Raw genomic sequence first — 24,220 nt, 5'->3', positions numbered from 1 at the left:
CATCAGAATGAATGATTACATCAGATGACTTGCCCACATCAGGCGTTACAGACTTTGAAACAGAATGAAAAAATAAGCCGACATCAGTATCGACGCGATGAGAAACATGTACAGCCAAAGAATCAATGAATACGCCCTCAGACTCGGACTCGACACCATCAAGGACAGACTCGTCATCCACTCCAGAGGTAGACCCGACTTCTACAGTACCTGCATCAAAAGAAAAGTTAGAAATGACAGACTCTGGGACAGACTCAGAAACTGACACATACTTTGAAATAACTGACTCTTTTGAAGGGACTGGAATGTACTGAAGGACTACATGGGGTATAACCTGTGAAGTCCAGTTATCCAGAGGTCCCTCGGCTGGGGTGATATAGTCCTCTGGGTTCAGAAAAGGTGCATCTCTTCCAATCATAGCAATGACTGGTGCCTCAGTTTGAAACAAAGAATTCAGGAGTTCTGGCTCAAAGTTCTCAACCCAGTCTGAGTCTGGTTCCTCTGTCACTACTGCCTCTGCAATCTGTTTACTGTAAAATTCTGCTGGCAGCTCATCTGCGAAGAAGATTTCAAGACCAGGCAGCTTTAGCCTGCTCTCATCATACCATGGCTCTGAAAAACCGTAATAAGGGCAATCAGCTCCTTCTTTCCGGAATCTGCCATTCATTATCATACTGAAGGGTCCCATTGGAAATTCTAAACCCTTGCGGCGACACTCGGCCCATTTAAACATGTAGGCTCTCATTTCCTGCACCTCCTTGCGAGTCGGCTTGTATCCCAACCCAAACAACCCATCAGATGCTTTCAACTCGGGCCACTCAGTCGGACCCTGCATATTCTTCCCCAAACCTGCCCCTGGGAGATATCCAAATCGGCGCATCATCTTGACTACCCGAGTATTTGTGCTAGAGAGAAACATAATTTCTTCACTCATAGCCTCTTTCATGGTGATAGCCGAAACTTCCACTGAAAATCCTGTCAGACTGATATCTCTTGTGTTTTCAGTAACAAGCTCTTGAGATATTTGTCCAACTTCTGGCTCGGGATCTCCTTTGACAGTGATCACCCGATTGTTTCGAATGAATTTCAGTTTTTGATGAAGTGTGGAAGGGATAACTCCAACCTTGTGCAGCCAAGGTCGACCAAGCAACAGACAAAAAGAAGTCTTGATATCTAACACCTGAAATTCAATGTCAAAGGTTTCTCCTCCAATGACAATCTCAGTAGCCAATGTTCCAATAACATCTCTTCGAGTCCCATCATATGCCAGTATGCCTTGCTCAGACGGAATGAAGTCTTCAGGCCCAAAACCCAGAGTAGTGGCAGTGCTCAAAGGACACACGTTCAAAGCTGACCCATTGTCTACCAGTACTTCGGAGACTTTCTTCTGGTTGCAAAGCAGGGTAATTTTGAGAGGACGAGTATGGTCCTTCCCTTCTGACGGCAAATCTTTGTCTGAGAAAGACAAAGCTTTTGAAGCTTTGGTCATGGCTACCAGGCCGACCAATTCATCTGGAGTAATCTCAACAGATACTTGGGACGAGTTCAGCTCACGAAGTACAACCTGTCTGTGCTTCGGCGATGCCATCAATAAACCCCAAATGGACACATTAGCTTGTGTCTTCTTGAGCTGATTCAACAAATTGTCTTCTTCTTCCTCAAGCCTCTGTTTCTGTTTCTGATTGTCAACCCCTCTTGCAACCTCAGCTGGATTATCAACTCTGAGTTCAGCTGGCTTAAATACTCGTCCACCTCGTGTGACGTGGCGGAGTTCATCACATTGATCGCTCAGGAGCAACAAATCTTCATCTTCTATCCTAAGGGTGTAAGGGGTTTTTATTTCTTCTCCCTCATCATCACTCACCCTTAAGACATATAGAGATTCAGAATCTTTCTCCTCATCTTCACACTGGAAAATATACGACTGGTTTGATGGCCCAGCCACATCAGGATCGTTCCAGGATAAAACATATGGCCTTTCGGATTCTGCCAACTGATCTCCTTCTTCAAATTTCCAGACATAGGGTTCTTCGGATTCCACAGCACATATGAAGGAAGCCGGATCAATGACAGACTCCTCGGCGCAAATGACATTGACCGAGGATGGAGGCGGCATTGCATGCGTAGGAAGGGGGTTTCTAGTTACATTTGGTAACTCGATTGACAGTTCCTTCCTATCGATCATGTTCTGAATTTGGTGTTTCAAAGCTAAACACCTGTCAGTGATATGGCCCGTGTTGCGGTGGTAATCACAGAATTGATCTTCTCTCCAGGATCTTGGCAACGGGTTGGGAGGAGGTTTGATGTCAGGCAACTTGATCTTCTTGTCCTTCAATAGCTTCTTCAAAGCTACGGACAAAGAATACGGAAGGGGATCAAAATGACGAAGAGGCTTCTGCTCCATTGTCGGCCTTCTTACTTCAGTAACTACTCTGGGTGGTGGCGGCCTGACATAATTGACATTATGGATCTCTTTCGGCGCCATCACAGGTCGCTTCCCTTCTCTGCCATCAGATGGTACTCTAGATCTCAGGCCTTTAGCCAATGCATCATCTATCTGAGTTCCAGTCTTAATAAGATGGTTAAAATCAAGGAAATATTGGATAGCCATATGGTGGTAATATTGTGGTGATAGATTTTTCACCACAATCTTGATCTGATCCTCATCTGACAACCGATGAGTCATCTGGGCAGCTTTCCTTCTCCATCTACGGATGAAGGAAGTGAAGGTTTCATTATGGCCCTGCTTCAAAGCCTTCAGATCTCTCTTGGTCACATCGATCCCCTCCTCCATGGAGAACTGCTCGACGAACCTATTTGCAATGTCTTCCAAGGTTCGGATCTCTTCAGACTTTAGGCTCAAGAACCATTTCTTAGCCACTCCAACAAGGGATCTAGGGAACAGAAGAGCAACTTGATCTGGAGATAAACCATGCTGTTGAAGGAGCGGAAGGACAGACATTAAGTGGCTTCTAGGACAACCTGTCCCATCGTACTTATCCATGTCCGGCACCTTGAATCTAGGAGGTAGTGTGACTCCTGGGTATAACATAAAATCTGCCATGTTCAACTTTTTCGGGCCTTGGAATTTTATGTTTTCCATTTCTTGGGCCAGCCTATCCATCCTATCCGATATTGCTTTGCCCTTATTGGCTCTATCTAGATTAGGATGACAATTCTCTTCTTCATACTGCTCATTATCAAGATCGTCTTCGACATTCAAGACCGCAGGCCCGGCCATTGCAGGAGGGGGAGGAGGTATAACTGATGGGTGCTGAGCTACATGCTCTCTGGAAGTAGACTCTCTGTCATTTTTCAGACGGGCTATCTCTTCATTCATGTTATTCATCTGTTGAAGCATAGCCTTCATCATCTCACTCATCTCGGCCAAAGCATTTCCAGAGTCGGCCATCTGTGCAATAGGAAATTGGACAGGCGAAGGGATTTCCTGGAGATTGGAGAAAGGTAATGCAGGGGAGGTAAAAGAAATTGGTGAGGAAGAAAAACGACTCAGCCTAGAATCAGCGGACTGACGGGACCAGGTTGATTTTGAAACAAGGATTTTCTTAGGAGCAATGGTTGCTCAATTAAGAATCCTGAAATGGAAGTATAAGCACTAGATTAAAATTTTGATAATCGAGATAAACTATTTTGATCAAACAATGACAAAAGAAACAAAAACACACTTTCATTAACAAAATTCAAATTGTGATTACAAAGGATGAAAACTATTGTTCTCTAATCACAGCTGGATATGCAGACTGACAATGATGTGAAATGCAGAAATAAAATAAAAAAACAAAACATGATATAGATTTTCAAGGTTCCTCAATCCGAGCTCTCTTGCTCACGGGCTCTTCTGGTAACTCTTTCCGATGGACCTTAGATGATAAAGCAAATCTTTTATATGTAACCTTATTTCCCCAAGCAGCTACAATAGACTTTATGAGATCGGGAGTAAGCTTTTCGCAAGGAGGAGGATTTACAAATCCGGGAGGACATGGATTTCCCGTGATCTGGTAAAGTAAACGAGTGGGTGCATAAAAGGTTGACTTCTCCAAACCCATAAGATACACAAATGGGTGTGGGTAAGTACTAGTGATAACGTATAAACACGAATGACTCACCCAGTGGAATTGATCATTCTCCACGTGCTGCAACCAATTATGCCACTCATCAATGGATTTGGGTTTATTGGCCATTGGTTGCCACGAAAGGTGATCCTTGAGGGTGTACTGAAGGGAGCTCCGCGGCCGAAGGATGGTGAGTTTTTCACAAAGCCACAGATAAAGCAGTTTGACACACCCATGGAAGTTATCTTTAACCTCTTGCCGAGCAATAAGATCCAGCCCAGAGAATGTTTCCGCTAGCATGATTGGGACAGGATTCCTTCCTTCGCTAATTTGGTCGACCACACTCAGTAAAGTCACTGGGGCAATACTGGAGTCTTCACGAATAACGTGACGTGCAAGGACACCAAAGATTAAAGCATTGCGCCGACAATTTTGAAAACGGGAATCGGTAGGGTCAATGCTTTTAGAAAAACGCTCAATGAGGTCATTGAATTGCACGTACGTTTCTTTGAAATAGGGTATAGCATCAACAGTTTTGTTCTCGAAAAGCTTACAAAAAAGGGAACGAGGAGACGCTATACTCGAAGGTTGGATCCAGAGTCCCTCAGGTGGGAGTTCTAACAGGGCGCACCAATCCTCGAATATAGGACAGATTTCAAAGGGACCTAATTGAAAAACATGAAGAATAGGATCCCAAAGTTTTGCAGCTGCTTGAAGAAATTGCCAGTTCACACCGGATGCGCTCAAATGATTAAACGTGCTGATGAACTTGTCGGCCATACTCCACTCTGTATGTTCACGCGGGAGAGCTCGAATTGACTCACTTATCCAAACCTTCATCACTTTGTTCGACATGATTCAACCTGATCACAGATAGGATAAGATCAGAAAAGAGTGAAGATGATCCTGAATAATGAAATAACAGGGATAAACTTGACCAATCATATGGGAAGGATACAACTGGCGACACTGATTTTGCTCATCAATAATCATAGACTTTCGAATAGATCAGAAAAGTAGACCACGGCCACAAAATGACAGAAGTAGGTCATAGACTGGATCTCAAATCTGATGATGGACAATGACAACTGTATGATCAAGATGATCGATAATGGTAGATCATGGTCACAGAGATAGCGGACAAACCATCAACCACATCTAAGACAAAGCATGCAAATAGCAAAATCTAACACAATGAGTAATTTCCATACACAGCATGAACCTTTGGCACATCAAAAGAATGAGTACACAGTCGAAGGATAATATACATATATGACATGTATCTGTGTACTCAACCTGAATGAACTCATGATCCGAGGGAAATGAATAGATCATTGGCCATAAGAAGATCGATTATAGACCACTAATTATGTGACTTTGAGATAATGTACATACAAGTGATTAAACCAGGAATCCCTCATTGGAAAGGAGGGTTCTAATCTAACCGAACAACCAAACCGAATATACAGAAAAAATTTGTACAATCTGAAGACGAAATGACAGATATAGCCCCAACACAAGTAGAGGAAACACTATCAAATGCATCAAAAGATTGCAAATAGGATGAATCAGATCTGGAACATCTACTGCAAAAAGGGCCTAATCTGAACGACTGACTCGACAAATAGGGTATGTACAAGAAGATAGCAAAACTGTACATCGACTCAATGAGTAATACATGTACGAAGGAACACTACCATACACTCAGGAGACAAAAACATAGACCATGATCAGGATAAAGACCGGGGAAAACGATTAACCATTTTGGAAGACTGAAGAATGAAGCTATGTAGCTGACAGTTAGACCAGAAAATTCTATTGACAGACAGACCCTGGTCTAACAGGTTAGCAGAAAGGCTGATCAAGACAACGAAGAATCAGAGATTAGACCATGGCCATAAAAGGTGATGAACAAAAGTCATTGGCCAAACCCACAATTGAAAGAACAAGCAAGCTCTAAATGATGATAACGGATCAGAAAATCTTACGGACATAAACCTAAGATACTGGAATAATCATATGATAAAAGGTTACAGGGTAGATCATGACTCGGGTGACGACCAAGAAAAGGCAATGGTCACTGATCAGGTCTAAAGAAAAGCATGACTGCGATATATAAAAAAAACTTAATCTAGGAGACAAGTCCTAATCTAAGAATAGATATAACACATGCTCGTACATATATACATACATACCCTAACCAAGGGCACCAGCCCTAACCTGATCTAGCAGAGCCAAGAAAATCTTGACTCGAAAATGTCTGTGAGTGAATTAGATAACGCGGTGGATAATCATGATGTGACTTACCCTTCTACACTACATGGGTGGGCCGGCTTCTATCCTAGGCTCACATATGCTGGTCGCACATGTTCGTCCTATATGAATATATATATATATAATGTCCTAGCAAGGGTTCCCTAATTTTGGTTCTAAAGGGAGCAGCTAATATATATACATAATATAATGAAATAAAAGTAAGGCCCGGGCATTTCTGCAGGGTACTATGCTTATGACCATACCCTTGATGTATAATGCCAGCACACCCAGCATTATACAGAGTATGTTCATCGCTCATCGGCTGCTGTAGAACACCAGCACACCCAGTGTCTACGGCTGCAGCTCTGGCGCATAGCTTGGAAATAGATACAATAGTACTAGTAGGGTAATGACATCCCATCTGGCACGCATTGTATCTATCCCGTGGAGCCCATAATAACAAAATCAATAAAAGAAAAACGAAAATAAAAAATGATGTATGTTGTGTAGTGTGTGAATCCCTTGTTTTAAACACCTATTTGGTGCCCCTGGATTCTAAGCGATTACATTCTCATTTATAATGATTTTAGCTCAAAATTCTTCAAAATTAATAACAAATGGCATTTTAACAGAGTTAGGCAATGTTCCAAGAACTTCCCCAGCAGAGTCGCCAGCCTGTGGACCCCGATCCGAGAGAGGCGGCGGTGAGGACGTGTGCCCCCACGCGAGTCAGTCTCTGGATCATCCACGTGAATGGAGAGCTCTACCAAGGAACTCTCGAAAGAATAATGCCCCTCACAGCATGAGTGGCGATACAAAGGTGAGATACCTCTCGATTCGGGGACTAGCCCAGATTCGAGGCGTACCTTAAACAAAGAAGAGTCGCCATCCAAGGAAAAAAGCAAATGGGCCCTGGATCCCATACTATGCTCTGTTGCAACGGATAACCAGAGATATAAAATAAGGTTCGTGCCTGGTTACGAATTCGGAAGGTCTAAAGAGCACCTCATCCGCCCAAGTGCAAACACCTGGTCTCTTATGCCATTTACTTAATAATTTTGAAGAGCTTTGGGCGAAAATCATATGGAATGGGAATGAATATCTCCGAGAAGACGTCTATCTAATCATGCATGTCTCGGAGATGAAATCAAAGGCACACAAGATAAAATAAAAGAAACATGTGTCACCTAAGCATAGCTAGGTTATAAGTGACATTGCCTAATGGGTGTCTAAGTTCTGATGAACAAACACATGCACGACACACCAAAAAAGTATAAGGTCTGCGCAATAAAGTAAGAAAACACTGCAAAACATAGAAAAATGACTCGATACTATACAACCCTAAGACTCTAATCTATACCTAGGCCCGAGTCTTTAGATGATCTGATGTTCATCCAAAGAAGCCTACGTATCCCCGCCTCCACGAGAATCAAGGCAACGTAGTTCTTCGCACCTATTCTAAGCTATGATGCCTAAGACATCTAGACTTCTATCCTAGACTCGATCTAAAAGACCGGACTAGTTCTTAAAGCTTCTTGTATGATTATTTAAATTCCAATGGATTATAGATTTTAGGACACCCTATATGCCTTAACTAAATGCAGGTTAGCTCTAAGCTAATGCAGGTGGTTCCTATAATCTATGTGTAGCTAGGCTGTACGCCCTAAGGGAAACAATGGGATCACTAGCGTATCCAAGACTTAATCATCAGTCGGCGATATGAATCGCCAACGGACTGGACGGAGGCGCTCCTATAACTCTAGGACAAACTCCTAACTCTAACACAAACACAAACAAAACCACACAACACATCAAAGACAAACTCAAAACTCTAAAACTCTTTATCTAGAACAAACTACTAACTCTAGAGGAAGATCTTGTTGAAAACAAGGTTTTGAAGATTTTTGGTATTTTTTCTTAAAATGGGTAAATGATTTATTTACAAAGGTTTGGCTGGATCTGAGATAAGAATCTCAAACTGCACTACGTACCTCGTGGAAGAGGATCAAGCCAACGTAGTTCGAAACAGATTTCCTAACTACTCTCCTAATGACTTAAGATTTTTTAGATTTTTGGTTTTTCAGATGTTTTTGTTATTTTTAAGTGTTTTTGACTCAAGGGGAATAAATCCTATCATCATAAGGGGAAGACAGACTCCTGATATCCCGCAAAGGTTGGACAGCATCCTATGCTTTGCGGAGGGAAAAGAATAGAATAACAACTCTGCAAGGGTTGGACAGCATCCTATACCTTACAAGAGCGGATAGAAAAAACACAAGATTTGATGAGAGGTTGGATAAAATCCTAACCCCTATGATGATAGGACTGACTCCTGAAAGAAAAACAGACTCTCTAGCTAAGGACAGACTCCTAGGCTAAGGACTGACTCTGAAAATAGGATTCTTAAGAAGGAGGTGCTAATGAGACAAAGCCTGTCTCCTAAAAGAAAAAGAGATAAAGAAGGGTGCTAGTGAGACTATCAAGCTAAGATAAAACTCACAAGTAACAAGGAAAAAGAGACCTTGCGCATATTTAGCAAAGGTAAAACATCCAGCCGGGCCGGACAGCTACCTAGCCCTAGGGTGCAACAAATGTGCAACCCAATACCCATAAGGGTAAGGGGTATGTTGCCAAGCCGAGTAGGATGTTCTCCCAAAACCAAATGATGCACAAAGAGGAGGTTTAGCAAGAAAATGAGACTAGGTAAGTCTCTTAGACACAGAGGTAGGATAGAGAAAATACTAACAAGGAAAAAGAGACTTTGTGCATATTTGGCAAAGGTAAAACACCCAGCCGGGCCGGACAGCTACCTAGCCCTAGGGTGCAACAAATGTGCAACCCAATACCCATAAGGTAAGGGGTATGATGCCAAGCCGAGCAAGGTGTTCTCCCAAAACCAAACAACGCACAAAAAGGAGGGTTTAAGACCTATGAGACTAGAGGTAGTCTTCTAGAGGTTAACTTAGGTTGATTCATTAATGAGACAATGCCTGTCTCCCAAGATTTGGATCTAAAAGACTAGGCAAGTCTTTTGAGAAAATAGAATGCTATTTGGACTGTGCAAGTCCCCCTAGAGATGGGCTTGGGCTATCGCCTTCATTGCCCTACAAGAAAAGGGGATTCTAATATCTAAAGAATTTTAACAAAAGTCTAAAAGACTGTGTTAGTCTATCAAAAGAGAGAAGGAAAGTCTACCAGATAATCACAAATTTTATTCTAAAAATAAATCAATTGCCAAGCAAAGAAAAATATACAATCTAATAGCAATCATAAAATGATAAATAACATTAATTAGTCCAGACCAGCCGCTGGATAGCCTAATAAAGTAAAAACAATATCAAACACTTTAAAACCAACCACAAACCCCAATACGGGGACTCCAATGAAATCAGATGATGCCAAAGTAATCATCTGATATCATATACACATGATAATATTTCTAATCCCGCCTTGAGATCAGACAGTACTCATGTCGATAATATCGAACAGAGTAGTCATCTGATCTCCTTCTTCCTATTAACAATTTATTTAAATAAATAGGAATGAGTATAACGAGCTTTGAGATAATCTCACCTGAACAATCCATTTATCTTCATACACTCATGTAATTTTCATTGTAATCAATGTAAGACATTCTCAAGGAAAGACATATACATGGCTTCCACTCCAAATGATTCAAATGTTTACACTACTATTTCATATTTACTCAAATACATTGAATCAAAGAGACCTATGTAACTAATGATATCACTCAATTCCAATTTTAAACTGAATAAGAATAATTTTTTAAAATGAACAGAGTGTAATCATCAAATCATCAAATTAATGATGCGACTCATTTGTAATTGCATTCCTAGTATAGACCACCGTCTATAAACAATTATCAGATCATGAAACTAATGAGATTATTGCATGCCTAATACAAGTAATATATAAATAATCAAGAAGGCAACTGAAGAACTAATAAAATCATTCAATCGCAGTTGTATGCTCAGTACAAATAATGCTTAAAATAACCAAAGCAGCAATTATCAAACAACCGAAAGCTAATAAAACCTTACATGCTCAAACTATCTATAACATATGCAAATGAACTATTATCAAACTGTTGAAACAGATGGAATCATTAAATCGTAGTTGCATGCTCATGAACCATGCAATTATTAAACCTTATCACATTTCAATAACAAGAGAAAAAATACTTTAGATATTACCATGACTCTACCACAAAGGAAGGACTACCGTGGGCATTATAATCATTTTGATTATCCCAGCAAAATCAAATTCAGCTTTTAGAAAAATTAATATGATCAATTAAAATTATAAAAGAGAAAAAGAAAAAAAAATATATATATATATATAACAGATATCGAATTAAAAAAAAAATCAAGTATGTCTCTGTTATAAAGAACATATGAAATACATTAATAGAAGAATATTGTAACTATAGTGTATTAGTCTAAAAAATAATAAACTGGAGTCATGGACTAGTCCAAATGTGGTAAGGCTGACATTAGCATCCATCAATTAGTAAGAAGAAGTGGTGCTTTTCCTAAAAGAAATGAAACAGGGACTCTACCAGAGACTAACACATATTGGCACTGTTGTTACTATAAGACTTGGTCTAAAGAAAAACTAATAGATATCTCCTATTGCAGTCTCAAAATCTTTAAAAGGATGCTCAACAGAGGAGATGAAACAGGAGCTGTAGAAAATAGGGGCTGATTTGAAAATTTTCTGAGATTTAAGCATTAAATATTTCAAACATTTAAAACACTGTAATGCCAATAGCAAATATCTCATATGCTATACTTCAAGAATACAAAAGCCAATAAATAATAATCATGTAGCAATAATTTTATGAATAAAGACATAAAATGCATTTTTTTTTTTTTGCGAAAAACGAACATATCACAATATGACAGTTGATTTCCCCCTATCTAGCCTTGGATTCTTTTGTTCCCTAAATTTTGCAATTTGATATAGCATAGCAAGAGTCCATTGAGTATAAATCTGTATTTCAAAATAAAAAAAATCAAGAACAATCATCGAGTCATCTTATTTCAAAAAAAAATAAAAATAAATAATAATAAAAATCCACTAACCTGAAACGAGATTTTCCTTTATTAAAGCTCAAGATCCCCAAATTTTCGCACAGATCTCCTTTTAATTTCTTCAATTTCTACTCAAACTTTTGTTCTTAGCTTTCAATTTCTACAATTTCCTCTCTTCCCTTTCAAATTTTGCTAAAATTTGAGATTAAATACATGAGATCTCCTCTCGATCTAGGGTTCTTGCTCTCATTTTCTTCTCAGTTAAACCTGTGAATTCTATGAGACAGATCGGAAACTTATAAGACAAGACTTGCACAGATCTATGATTTTAAAGGCTGAAAAGGATGAGTCCTTCTCAGATCTAAGATTTTAAGCTTTAAAAAAAATGGAGATTTTGGTTAATGTTTCAGATCTGGAGGATTAGGGAGTTTAAGGCTCAGTGGAAGATTAGAATAGCAAGATTACTGCAAAGAAGGGATCGACCGAAGGCTTACCGGAAAATGACCGGAGAAATCAAAATCGCCGGAGAAGAAGTATTGATCGAAAAAATGATCACAGAAGAAGAATTCGGGGGTTTGAACACTGAGAGAAGAAGAAAAAGAAGAGATCTAACTGAAACTTTGAACTTGTGCTCACTAGAGAAGAAGAAACGGCTGAAAAGTAGTCGGAATCTTAACCGGATTCATCAGAGAAAACGATCGGAAAAGAGAGAAAGGTTTGAAAGTAAGAAAAACCGAAATGATTTAGATCTGAAGTTTAAATATTGGAAATCTGTAACAATAGAAAGAAAATTATAAGAAATGAAGCAAAGAAAATAAAAGAATAGCCAGCAATCTCGTCGGAATTTCACCGGAATGTGATCGGAGAAGGAAAGAACAAAAGAACTAGGGTTTGGGATTTGGGAAAACTCTCGTTCTCTCTCTTTACGAAATTTTTTTTTTCTCTCCCTTTAAAATGAGATAAAACATATATTTATATCAAAAAAAATAAGGTGTGGATATCAGCACTCTTATTTGATGGGCGCACAAATGTGCGACCCCATCTGGCTAAATCACCCCGCCCATTTGATAACTGCACTAATTCCACTTGTCTTTTCCAAAAAATTTCATCGGATTTTTCTGAGATTTTGCAGGGGCTTTTCTGAAATCTCAAGGCTTCTAAATATGTGTTCATGGGCATTTGAAGCATTAGGTTAACCTAGATTTTCATTAAAAAGCAAGGATTTTGGGATAAAAATCAAAACCTAGTGGGCCATCCCTTGATTGCACTACATATACTCTCTCAGCCCATTTGCTGGGCAAACGCGCTCAGCTTTTCCTGAAATTTTGCAGGGGTTTAGCTGGGATCTTAAGCTAGCTTGGGGTGAAATTTAGGGTTCTATCTCATTTATTTGATGAGGCTTTGCTCAAACATGAAGGGATTAGGGCACGGTGAAAATGGGGTGTCTACAGATGCCCCTCTTTGGCAGAGCGTGCTTGTCACGCGAATGTCAAAGCTGAACAGACAAACCATTTTGGCCGACCCGAAAAAGAAGCAAATCAAATTTTTATTTTTATTTTTGAAAATGATATTTACAAAGATAATACGGTGAAATAGCCTTTCGCCAGACTCTGACTCCGCAAACGCTGGTGAGATAGCCTCTCTCCAACTCTTAACTCAGTACATATTGACGAGATAGTCTCTCTTGCAAAACATTAAAGGATAGATTTGATTGTGAATGATCTTGAAATTTGAAGAAAAAATGAATCTGGATGCCGTGTGAAAACGGTCTTGAATGCCGTGTGAAAACGGACTTGAATGACTTGGATGCCGTGTGAAAACGGACTTGAAATACTTGAATGCCGTGTGAAAACGGACTTGGATGCCGCTTGGAAACGGACTTTGAATGCCATGTGAAAATGGACTTGAATGCCATGTGAAAATGGACTTGAATGCCATGTGAAAATGGACTTCAAATGACTTTGGATGCCGTGTGAAAACGGACTTTGAATGCCATGTGAAAATGGACTTGAATGCCATGTGAAAATGGACTTGAAATGACTTTGAATGCCGTGTGAAAACGGACTTTGAATGCCATGTGAAAATGGACTTGAATGCCTTGAAAATATTTTTTAACTTTTAAAATCTTTCAAATGGTGAGAGAAATGACCAAACTCCAAATCGCGGAGCCATTGGCGAAAACAGCTTTTAAAATCTTTCAAATGGTGAAAGAAACAGACCAAACTCCAAATCGCGGAGCCATCGGCGAAAACAACTTTTAAAATCTTTCAAATGGTGAAAGAAATGACCAAACTCCAAATCGCGGAGCTATTGGCAAAAACAGCTTTTAAAATCTTTCAAATGGTGAAAGAAAAGACCAAACTCCAAATCGCGGAGCCATTGGCGAAAACAGCTTTTAAAATCTTTCAAATGGTGAAAGAAAAGACCAAACTCCAAATCGCGGAGCTATTGGCGAAAACAACTTTTAAAATCTTTCAAATGGTGAAAGAAATGAACAAACTCCAAATCGCGGAGCCATTGGTAAAAACAGCTTTTAAAATCTTTCAAATGGTGAAAGAAAAGACCAAACTCCAAATCGCGGAGCCATTGGCAAAAACAACTTTTAAAATCTTTCAAATGGTGAAAGAAAATGACCAAACTCCAAATCGCGGAGCCATTGGCAAAAACAACTTTTAAAATCTTTCAAATGGTGAAAGAAAATGACCAATTTTGATCGATTTCACAAGGTGAATAAGTCATTCTTTGCCAAGAATGATTGAAAATGCATGATCTTTGCTGAAGATAAAACTCAAAGAACTTGAAGAAAATTTCAGGTATTAACCCTTTTAAAATGAGTGAAAAGCATTTTGCTAAGGGTTTGACGATTGCAGGAGCAAATTCTAAACTCTATTAGGGATAAAATTTTCTGAAAACTAGACTTCAAAAGAAAACAATTTGATTGAAGAGCCTGACTCAAAGATTATGCTCAAGCTTCTCTGGTTTTCATTTGCTGAGAATAGTTATCCCAGTTATCATCACGCTTGATATCTTTTATGACGTAAGTCATAAAAGATGCCCCTAGTATGAAATACTTCCATGACAGATTCGTAAGAGAGCAAAACACAGGAAATGGTCAAAAATTTTCATTTCATTGAATATCTGAGGTTACAAAGCTTTCAGGTTTACAACAGACTGTATCTGCCCGACAATTGCCTTTCAATTCTGACGATCTCTGCCATTTCATATGGGCTTGAAAGCTTGCCATATGGACTTGAGAATCAATCATCTTCTGAACTTCACTCTGTTGCGCATCACCCTTGAGGGGATACAAATTCATCATCATTTTTTTTTTATCACCCCAGCCTTGGGAGGAATATTAACCACACAGGACTCTGGAATTTGACCTTGACTCAACATAGAAAAAGACTTGGACAACCAGCAAATGAGAACTTCGACGGGCACAATGACTTAAACTCTAAGAGAGACTGAATCTGCTTCTTAGTCTGATAAGTATTTTTTAAAAATGGTACAGTCTACCACTCTTAAAATCTTTTGAAAACCGTATTTAAAGGTGTTTCATTCCTTTTTCCGGTATTTCCATCATGGTTATTATTCCCTTGGATTGCTTAGTCTTAACCCCTTAGCCTTGAGAGTGTCAGAAGAATTTCTGCCGGTGTTGACTCAGACTTTGGAGTATGCTGCCGAAGAAATGAAAGTCTTGCTAGCTTTCAGAGGTTCTGTCCTTTATGAAGTCACTGCCATGACCGAATTGCTTTTTCAGGTTTTCGATTTCGCGGACCGCATGCCTTAATTTTTGCCTAAGCCGCCCTTTCAGGTTTTCAGCTTAGCGGGCAAATGACCCTAACTTTTGCCTAGACCGCCCTTGCGGGTTTTCAGTCTAGCGGGTCTAAGACTCCATTATTTTTTTTTATTTTCTTTCTGTTTCTCTACAAACTTGGGCCTAAGTACACCAGAAGGACTTTTAGGTAGGCTTGGGTTCAATCAGGTTAACATTTGGTAAGTTTTCATGTATTTGACCGAATCTGGCCTTCCAGACTACCTACGTATCCCCAAAGAAATGAGAATCAGGTCCGCGTAGTTCGCCCCTTTGGGTTTCAAAATTTGTTTGTTTTGTTTCTTTCTTTTTTTTGAAGATTTGAAAGTCTTGAAGGATTTGACCGAACCCGAATTGATCAGGCTACCTACGTACCCTGTAAAGAGGGATCAGGTCATGACGTAGTTCAGGTTCAATATCTTTTATGACGCAAGTCATAAAAGATGCCCCTGGTTTAAGTTTATCAAAGAAAGAATGTTTTTATTTTTAGGCTCAAAGTGTTTGCAAATGATTTTTGACTTTGAGGTTGTTGGCTTTTAAGCTCTGATCGATCAAAGACGACCTCCTGGTGTATTTAAGCATAATACTTCTTTAGTTGGTCCAGGTTTGTAGGTTCTGTTAATTTTTCTCCATTTTCATTGAGGAGTCTTACGGCTTTTCCAGGCAGGACTTCATCAACAATGTAAGGACCAGACCAATTTGGTCTGAACTTCCCTCTGGGATCAAACACCGGTGCCCGGTAAGACTTCAAGACGAGATCTCCTGGTTTCAAGTCTCGGACCTTGACTTTCTTGTTAAAGGCTCTTTCGATTCTCCTCTGATACCCTTGGATGTGATACAAGGCTCTCAACCTCTTTTCATCAATCATCTGCAATTCCTGATGTCTGGCTTTGGCCCACTCAGACTCTGGCAGATTTGCTTCCATCATAACTCTTAGAGACGGGATTCTCACTTCAACAGGGAGGACTGCTTCCATTCCATACACTAGAGAATATGGAGTTACACCTGTAGAGGATCTGATCGATGTCCTGTAAGCCCATAAAGCAAAAGGAAGCTTGTTCGACCAGTCCTTATAAGTCTCGGTCATCTTACTGATTATGACCTTGATATTCTTATTCGCTGCCTCTACAGCCCCGTTGGTCTGCGGTCTGTAAGGAGATGACTTGTGATGCTTGATTTTAAACTCTTCGCACAGGTGCACTACCTCTTTCTTGAAATGAGATCCATTATCAGAAATCAATTCATGAGGTACTCCATATCTGCAAATGATATTCGCACGGATGAACTTCGCAACTGTATTGGAAGTTATGGAAGCATATGAAGCAGCTTCTATCCATTTCGTGAAATAATCAATGGCCACTAAGATGTACTCGTGCCCACTTGACGATTTGGGATAGACTTTGCCAATGATATCAATTCCCCATACTGAGAACGGCCACGGCGAGGTCATAGAATGCAGCTCCGACGGAGGCACATGAATAAGATTCGCATATACTTGGCATTTATGACATTTCTTCACGAATGCGAAACAATCTGTTTCCATTGAGGGCCAATAGAAACCAAGTCTAAGGATTTTCCTTGACAGCATCTTACCATTCATGTGAGGACCACAAACACCTTCATGTGTTTGCTCTATGAGCTTTGCAGCCTGATCTTCATCAACACACAGAAGCTGAATACCGTCAAATGACCTTCTGTACAACTCTTCACCACAAATGATGAAGTTGGCAGCGAACTTCTGAAGAGTTTTCCTCTCTTTGCTGGAAGCTTCAGGCGGATGCCCCTTGCCTGAAATGAAATTTCTGATATCTGTATACCATGGCTTTCCATCTGGACACCTGGCAGATATTTCAATGGCATTCACATGTGCTGGAGCCCATTGCAACCTTACAGCTAAAGGTTGAACCTCCATTGTAGCAGAAATGTCCAACATTGATGCCAGAGTAGCCAGAGCATCAGCAAAGTGATTTCTTGTCCTCGACAGATGAGTAAAGGTGACATTCCTGAACTTTTTGACCAGAGATTCGAGATAAGTGTGATATGAGATCAACCTCGCCTCTTTTGTCTTCCAATCCCCATTTATTTGACAAATGATCAGGATTGAATCTCCAAATACATCGATGTCTTGAATTCGCAAAGCCAAAGCTGCCTCAAGTCCTGCGATGCATGCTTCATATTCTGCCATGTTATTGGTGCACTCAAATTGCAACTTGATGGATAACGGAATGTACTCCTTCTTTGGAGATACCAAAACTGCCCCTATTCCTTGACCATGATTATTGACAGCTCCGTCAAAGTACATAAGCCACTTGGAACTCGGAGTTTCTTCTTCAATGTCCATAATCTCTTCATCAGGAAAATCAGCCTTCAGAAAAGCATTCTCTTCAATAGGAGCATCAGCCAGCTGTTCAGCAATGACCCGTCCCTTAATTGATTTCTGAGTGACATAAGTGATGTCAAACTCAGACAATAATAGCAACCATCTGGCTGTTCTTCTAGTAAGAGCGGGTTTTTCGAACAAATACTTTAACGGATCCATCCGTGAGAGCAAAAATATCTTGTTCGAAAGAAGATAATGTCTAAGCCTTTGAGTCGCCCAGACCAATGCTAAACACGTCTTTTCCAAGACAGTATATTTGATTTCATATTCCAACATTTTCTTACTGATGTAGTAGATGGGCTTTTCTTTCTTAGACCCTGCCTCCTGCTGAGCAAGCATACAACCCATTGCTGTATCCGTGACGGACAAATACATCAACAACGGTTGACCAGGAATGACTGGGGATAAGACAGGAGGCAAAGACAAACACTGCTTGACCTTTTCGAATGCTTCCTGACATTCTTCATTCCATTTCTTAGAGGAATTCTTTTTCAATAACTTGAAGATGGGTTCACACGTCATAGTTAAATGAGATATGAATCTCCTCAAGTATTGCACTTTGCCAAGGAATCCACGAATCTGCTTTTCTGTCTTTGGTGGTTGCATTTCTTGGATAGCCTTGATCTTCTGAGGGTCCACTTCGATTCCTCTTTCACTGACCATGAATCCAAGCAACTTCCCTGACGTGACCCCAAATACACATTTATTAGGGTTCAAGCGAAGCTGAAACTTCCGGATTCGCTCGAAGAATTTTCTCAAAGCGATTGTATGCTCTGGCCGAGTCCTGCCTTTGACAATCATGTCATCTACATAGACCTCGACTTCTTTGTGAATCATGTCATGAAGAAGAGTAGTCGCAGCTCTCTGATAGGTGGCACCAGCATTCTTGAGACCAAATGGCATCACTCTGTAGCAATACGTCCCCCACTGAGTAATGAATGCCGTCTTCATCATATCCTCAGGCGCCATTTTGATTTGATTATACCCTGAGAATCCATCCATAAAGGATAAGAGTGCATGTCCAGCGGTATTGTCAACCAAGAGATCAATGTTCGGAAGCGGAAAATCATCTTTCGGACTGGCCTTGTTCAGATCTCTGAAATCGACACACATCCTGACTTTTCCATCTTTCTTGGGCACAGGTACAATATTTGCAAGCCATTCAGGGTACTCGACTACTTCGATGAATTTCACTTCGAGTAGTTTCTTAACCTCGTCATGAACTTTCAACTCCCATTCTGTTTTAAGCTTTCGGAGTTTTTGCTTCTTCGGCTTGATGCCAGGGATTAGAGGTAATTTGTGTTGGACAATATCCTCGCTCAATCCCGGCATGTCGTCGTAAGACCAAGCAAAAACCTCCTTAAACTCTTTTAGCAAGGTGATTAATTCTTCACGCTCCTCAGGAGATAAAATTTTGCCAATTCGTATTTCCCGAATTAAGGTTTCATCACCTATATTTACGGTTTCAATTTCCTCTTCAAGTGGTTTAGCGCGGCGACTCTCCTCTTGTTGAATCATATGCTTGATTTCAAGGGGAGTTTCGTCGGCTACCTCATTAGAGGGGGAGTCTTGATTATCATTATTAGTTACTTGATCAGGTTTAGAAGCAGGATCAGTAGAAGAGACAAGTACAGGAATGTAAGCAAAAGAATCTTTTATTTCATCAGAATGAATGATTACATCAGATGACTTGCCCACATCAGGCGTTACAGACTTTGAAACAGAATGAAAAAATAAGCCGACATCAGTATCGACGCGATGAGAAACATGTACAGCCAAAGAATCAATGAATACGCCCTCAGACTCGGACTCGACACCATCAAGGACAGACTCGTCATCCACTCCAGAGGTAGACCCGACTTCTACAGTACCTGCATCAAAAGAAAAGTTAGAAATGACAGACTCTGGGACAGACTCAGAAACTGACACATACTTTGAAATAACTGACTCTTTTGAAGGGACTGGAATGTACTGAAGGACTACATGGGGTATAACCTGTGAAGTCCAGTTATCCAGAGGTCCCTCGGCTGGGGTGATATAGTCCTCTGGGTTCAGAAAAGGTGCATCTCTTCCAATCATAGCAATGACTGGTGCCTCAGTTTGAAACAAAGAATTCAGGAGTTCTGGCTCAAAGTTCTCAACCCAGTCTGAGTCTGGTTCCTCTGTCACTACTGCCTCTGCAATCTGTTTACTGTAAAATTCTGCTGGCAGCTCATCTGCGAAGAAGATTTCAAGACCAGGCAGCTTTAGCCTGCTCTCATCATACCATGGCTCTGAAAAACCGTAATAAGGGCAATCAGCTCCTTCTTTCCGGAATCTGCCATTCATTATCATACTGAAGGGTCCCATTGGAAATTCTAAACCCTTGCGGCGACACTCGGCCCATTTAAACATGTAGGCTCTCATTTCCTGCACCTCCTTGCGAGTCGGCTTGTATCCCAACCCAAACAACCCATCAGATGCTTTCAACTCGGGCCACTCAGTCGGACCCTGCATATTCTTCCCCAAACCTGCCCCTGGGAGATATCCAAATCGGCGCATCATCTTGACTACCCGAGTATTTGTGCTAGAGAGAAACATAATTTCTTCACTCATAGCCTCTTTCATGGTGATAGCCGAAACTTCCACTGAAAATCCTGTCAGACTGATATCTCTTGTGTTTTCAGTAACAAGCTCTTGAGATATTTGTCCAACTTCTGGCTCGGGATCTCCTTTGACAGTGATCACCCGATTGTTTCGAATGAATTTCAGTTTTTGATGAAGTGTGGAAGGGATAACTCCAACCTTGTGCAGCCAAGGTCGACCAAGCAACAGACAAAAAGAAGTCTTGATATCTAACACCTGAAATTCAATGTCAAAGGTTTCTCCTCCAATGACAATCTCAGTAGCCAATGTTCCAATAACATCTCTTCGAGTCCCATCATATGCCAGTATGCCTTGCTCAGACGGAATGAAGTCTTCAGGCCCAAAACCCAGAGTAGTGGCAGTGCTCAAAGGACACACGTTCAAAGCTGACCCATTGTCTACCAGTACTTCGGAGACTTTCTTCTGGTTGCAAAGCAGGGTAATTTTGAGAGGACGAGTATGGTCCTTCCCTTCTGACGGCAAATCTTTGTCTGAGAAAGACAAAGCTTTTGAAGCTTTGGTCATGGCTACCAGGCCGACCAATTCATCTGGAGTAATCTCAACAGATACTTGGGACGAGTTCAGCTCACGAAGTACAACCTGTCTGTGCTTCGGCGATGCCATCAATAAACCCCAAATGGACACATTAGCTTGTGTCTTCTTGAGCTGATTCAACAAATTGTCTTCTTCTTCCTCAAGCCTCTGTTTCTGTTTCTGATTGTCAACCCCTCTTGCAACCTCAGCTGGATTATCAACTCTGAGTTCAGCTGGCTTAAATACTCGTCCACCTCGTGTGACGTGGCGGAGTTCATCACATTGATCGCTCAGGAGCAACAAATCTTCATCTTCTATCCTAAGGGTGTAAGGGGTTTTTATTTCTTCTCCCTCATCATCACTCACCCTTAAGACATATAGAGATTCAGAATCTTTCTCCTCATCTTCACACTGGAAAATATACGACTGGTTTGATGGCCCAGCCACATCAGGATCGTTCCAGGATAAAACATATGGCCTTTCGGATTCTGCCAACTGATCTCCTTCTTCAAATTTCCAGACATAGGGTTCTTCGGATTCCACAGCACATATGAAGGAAGCCGGATCAATGACAGACTCCTCGGCGCAAATGACATTGACCGAGGATGGAGGCGGCATTGCATGCGTAGGAAGGGGGTTTCTAGTTACATTTGGTAACTCGATTGACAGTTCCTTCCTATCGATCATGTTCTGAATTTGGTGTTTCAAAGCTAAACACCTGTCAGTGATATGGCCCGTGTTGCGGTGGTAATCACAGAATTGATCTTCTCTCCAGGATCTTGGCAACGGGTTGGGAGGAGGTTTGATGTCAGGCAACTTGATCTTCTTGTCCTTCAATAGCTTCTTCAAAGCTACGGACAAAGAATACGGAAGGGGATCAAAATGACGAAGAGGCTTCTGCTCCATTGTCGGCCTTCTTACTTCAGTAACTACTCTGGGTGGTGGCGGCCTGACATAATTGACATTATGGATCTCTTTCGGCGCCATCACAGGTCGCTTCCCTTCTCTGCCATCAGATGGTACTCTAGATCTCAGGCCTTTAGCCAATGCATCATCTATCTGAGTTCCAGTCTTAATAAGATGGTTAAAATCAAGGAAATATTGGATAGCCATATGGTGGTAATATTGTGGTGATAGATTTTTCACCACAATCTTGATCTGATCCTCATCTGACAACCGATGAGTCATCTGGGCAGCTTTCCTTCTCCATCTACGGATGAAGGAAGTGAAGGTTTCATTATGGCCCTGCTTCAAAGCCTTCAGATCTCTCTTGGTCACATCGATCCCCTCCTCCATGGAGAACTGCTCGACGAACCTATTTGCAATGTCTTCCAAGGTTCGGATCTCTTCAGACTTTAGGCTCAAGAACCATTTCTTAGCCACTCCAACAAGGGATCTAGGGAACAGAAGAGCAACTTGATCTGGAGATAAACCATGCTGTTGAAGGAGCGGAAGGACAGACATTAAGTGGCTTCTAGGACAACCTGTCCCATCGTACTTATCCATGTCCGGCACCTTGAATCTAGGAGGTAGTGTGACTCCTGGGTATAACATAAAATCTGCCATGTTCAACTTTTTCGGGCCTTGGAATTTTATGTTTTCCATTTCTTGGGCCAGCCTATCCATCCTATCCGATATTGCTTTGCCCTTATTGGCTCTATCTAGATTAGGATGACAATTCTCTTCTTCATACTGCTCATTATCAAGATCGTCTTCGACATTCAAGACCGCAGGCCCGGCCATTGCAGGAGGGGGAGGAGGTATAACTGATGGGTGCTGAGCTACATGCTCTCTGGAAGTAGACTCTCTGTCATTTTTCAGACGGGCTATCTCTTCATTCATGTTATTCATCTGTTGAAGCATAGCCTTCATCATCTCACTCATCTCGGCCAAAGCATTTCCAGAGTCGGCCATCTGTGCAATAGGAAATTGGACAGGCGAAGGGATTTCCTGGAGATTGGAGAAAGGTAATGCAGGGGAGGTAAAAGAAATTGGTGAGGAAGAAAAACGACTCAGCCTAGAATCAGCGGACTGACGGGACCAGGTTGATTTTGAAACAAGGATTTTCTTAGGAGCAATGGTTGCTCAATTAAGAATCCTGAAATGGAAGTATAAGCACTAGATTAAAATTTTGATAATCGAGATAAACTATTTTGATCAAACAATGACAAAAGAAACAAAAACACACTTTCATTAACAAAATTCAAATTGTGATTACAAAGGATGAAAACTATTGTTCTCTAATCACAGCTGGATATGCAGACTGACAATGATGTGAAATGCAGAAATAAAATAAAAAAACAAAACATGATATAGATTTTCAAGGTTCCTCAATCCGAGCTCTCTTGCTCACGGGCTCTTCTGGTAACTCTTTCCGATGGACCTTAGATGATAAAGCAAATCTTTTATATGTAACCTTATTTCCCCAAGCAGCTACAATAGACTTTATGAGATCGGGAGTAAGCTTTTCGCAAGGAGGAGGATTTACAAATCCGGGAGGACATGGATTTCCCGTGATCTGGTAAAGTAAACGAGTGGGTGCATAAAAGGTTGACTTCTCCAAACCCATAAGATACACAAATGGGTGTGGGTAAGTACTAGTGATAACGTATAAACACGAATGACTCACCCAGTGGAATTGATCATTCTCCACGTGCTGCAACCAATTATGCCACTCATCAATGGATTTGGGTTTATTGGCCATTGGTTGCCACGAAAGGTGATCCTTGAGGGTGTACTGAAGGGAGCTCCGCGGCCGAAGGATGGTGAGTTTTTCACAAAGCCACAGATAAAGCAGTTTGACACACCCATGGAAGTTATCTTTAACCTCTTGCCGAGCAATAAGATCCAGCCCAGAGAATGTTTCCGCTAGCATGATTGGGACAGGATTCCTTCCTTCGCTAATTTGGTCGACCACACTCAGTAAAGTCACTGGGGCAATACTGGAGTCTTCACGAATAACGTGACGTGCAAGGACACCAAAGATTAAAGCATTGCGCCGACAATTTTGAAAACGGGAATCGGTAGGGTCAATGCTTTTAGAAAAACGCTCAATGAGGTCATTGAATTGCACGTACGTTTCTTTGAAATAGGGTATAGCATCAACAGTTTTGTTCTCGAAAAGCTTACAAAAAAGGGAACGAGGAGACGCTATACTCGAAGGTTGGATCCAGAGTCCCTCAGGTGGGAGTTCTAACAGGGCGCACCAATCCTCGAATATAGGACAGATTTCAAAGGGACCTAATTGAAAAACATGAAGAATAGGATCCCAAAGTTTTGCAGCTGCTTGAAGAAATTGCCAGTTCACACCGGATGCGCTCAAATGATTAAACGTGCTGATGAACTTGTCGGCCATACTCCACTCTGTATGTTCACGCGGGAGAGCTCGAATTGACTCACTTATCCAAACCTTCATCACTTTGTTCGACATGATTCAACCTGATCACAGATAGGATAAGATCAGAAAAGAGTGAAGATGATCCTG

The 24,220-nt window shown here is 41.0% G+C and overlaps 2 protein-coding genes across 2 annotated transcripts; both read right to left on the bottom strand.

Annotated features, from left to right (window-relative positions):
* Positions 1-201: 201 nt before the first annotated feature.
* On the bottom strand, positions 202-3,064 carry LOC143891140 (uncharacterized). Its single transcript, XM_077395780.1, has 4 exons — positions 2,777-3,064; positions 1,217-2,557; positions 428-829; positions 202-210 (listed from the first exon to the last, which is right to left on the bottom strand). The coding sequence occupies exons 1-4, from the start codon at positions 3,062-3,064 to the stop codon at positions 202-204; spliced, it is 2,040 nt and encodes a 679-aa protein (XP_077251895.1).
* Positions 3,065-19,439: 16,375 nt separating this feature from the next.
* On the bottom strand, positions 19,440-22,302 carry LOC143891139 (uncharacterized). The gene is made up of 4 exons (XM_077395778.1): positions 22,015-22,302; positions 20,455-21,795; positions 19,666-20,067; positions 19,440-19,448 (listed from the first exon to the last, which is right to left on the bottom strand). Exons 1-4 carry the CDS (start codon positions 22,300-22,302, stop codon positions 19,440-19,442), a joined length of 2,040 nt encoding a protein of 679 aa, XP_077251893.1.
* Between the last annotated feature and the right edge of the window lie 1,918 nt (positions 22,303-24,220).

Source organism: Tasmannia lanceolata, unplaced genomic scaffold (genome assembly GCF_043159265.1).
Source record: "Tasmannia lanceolata isolate RefF3 unplaced genomic scaffold, GAP_Taslan_0.1 ptg000013l, whole genome shotgun sequence".
Classification (NCBI taxonomy): Eukaryota; Viridiplantae; Streptophyta; class Magnoliopsida; order Canellales; family Winteraceae; genus Tasmannia; species Tasmannia lanceolata.
The sequence above is the reverse complement of the archived record's forward strand: the minus strand, read 5'-3'. Positions and strand labels throughout refer to the sequence as shown.

Excerpts from the sequence above, each read along its gene's own strand:
- LOC143891140 (XM_077395780.1), bottom strand. The coding sequence starts at position 3,064 with ATGGCAGATTTTATGTTATACCCAGGAGTCACACTACCTCCTAGATTC. Across the intron at positions 2,558-2,776 it reads CCATGGAGGAGGGGATCGAT|ATAGATGATGCATTGGCTAA; the intron begins GTGACCAAGAGA and ends ACTGGAACTCAG. Across the intron at positions 830-1,216 it reads GAACATTGGCTACTGAGATT|GGTCCGACTGAGTGGCCCGA; the intron begins GTCATTGGAGGA and ends AAGAATATGCAG.
- LOC143891139 (XM_077395778.1), bottom strand. The coding sequence starts at position 22,302 with ATGGCAGATTTTATGTTATACCCAGGAGTCACACTACCTCCTAGATTC. Across the intron at positions 21,796-22,014 it reads CCATGGAGGAGGGGATCGAT|ATAGATGATGCATTGGCTAA; the intron begins GTGACCAAGAGA and ends ACTGGAACTCAG. Across the intron at positions 20,068-20,454 it reads GAACATTGGCTACTGAGATT|GGTCCGACTGAGTGGCCCGA; the intron begins GTCATTGGAGGA and ends AAGAATATGCAG.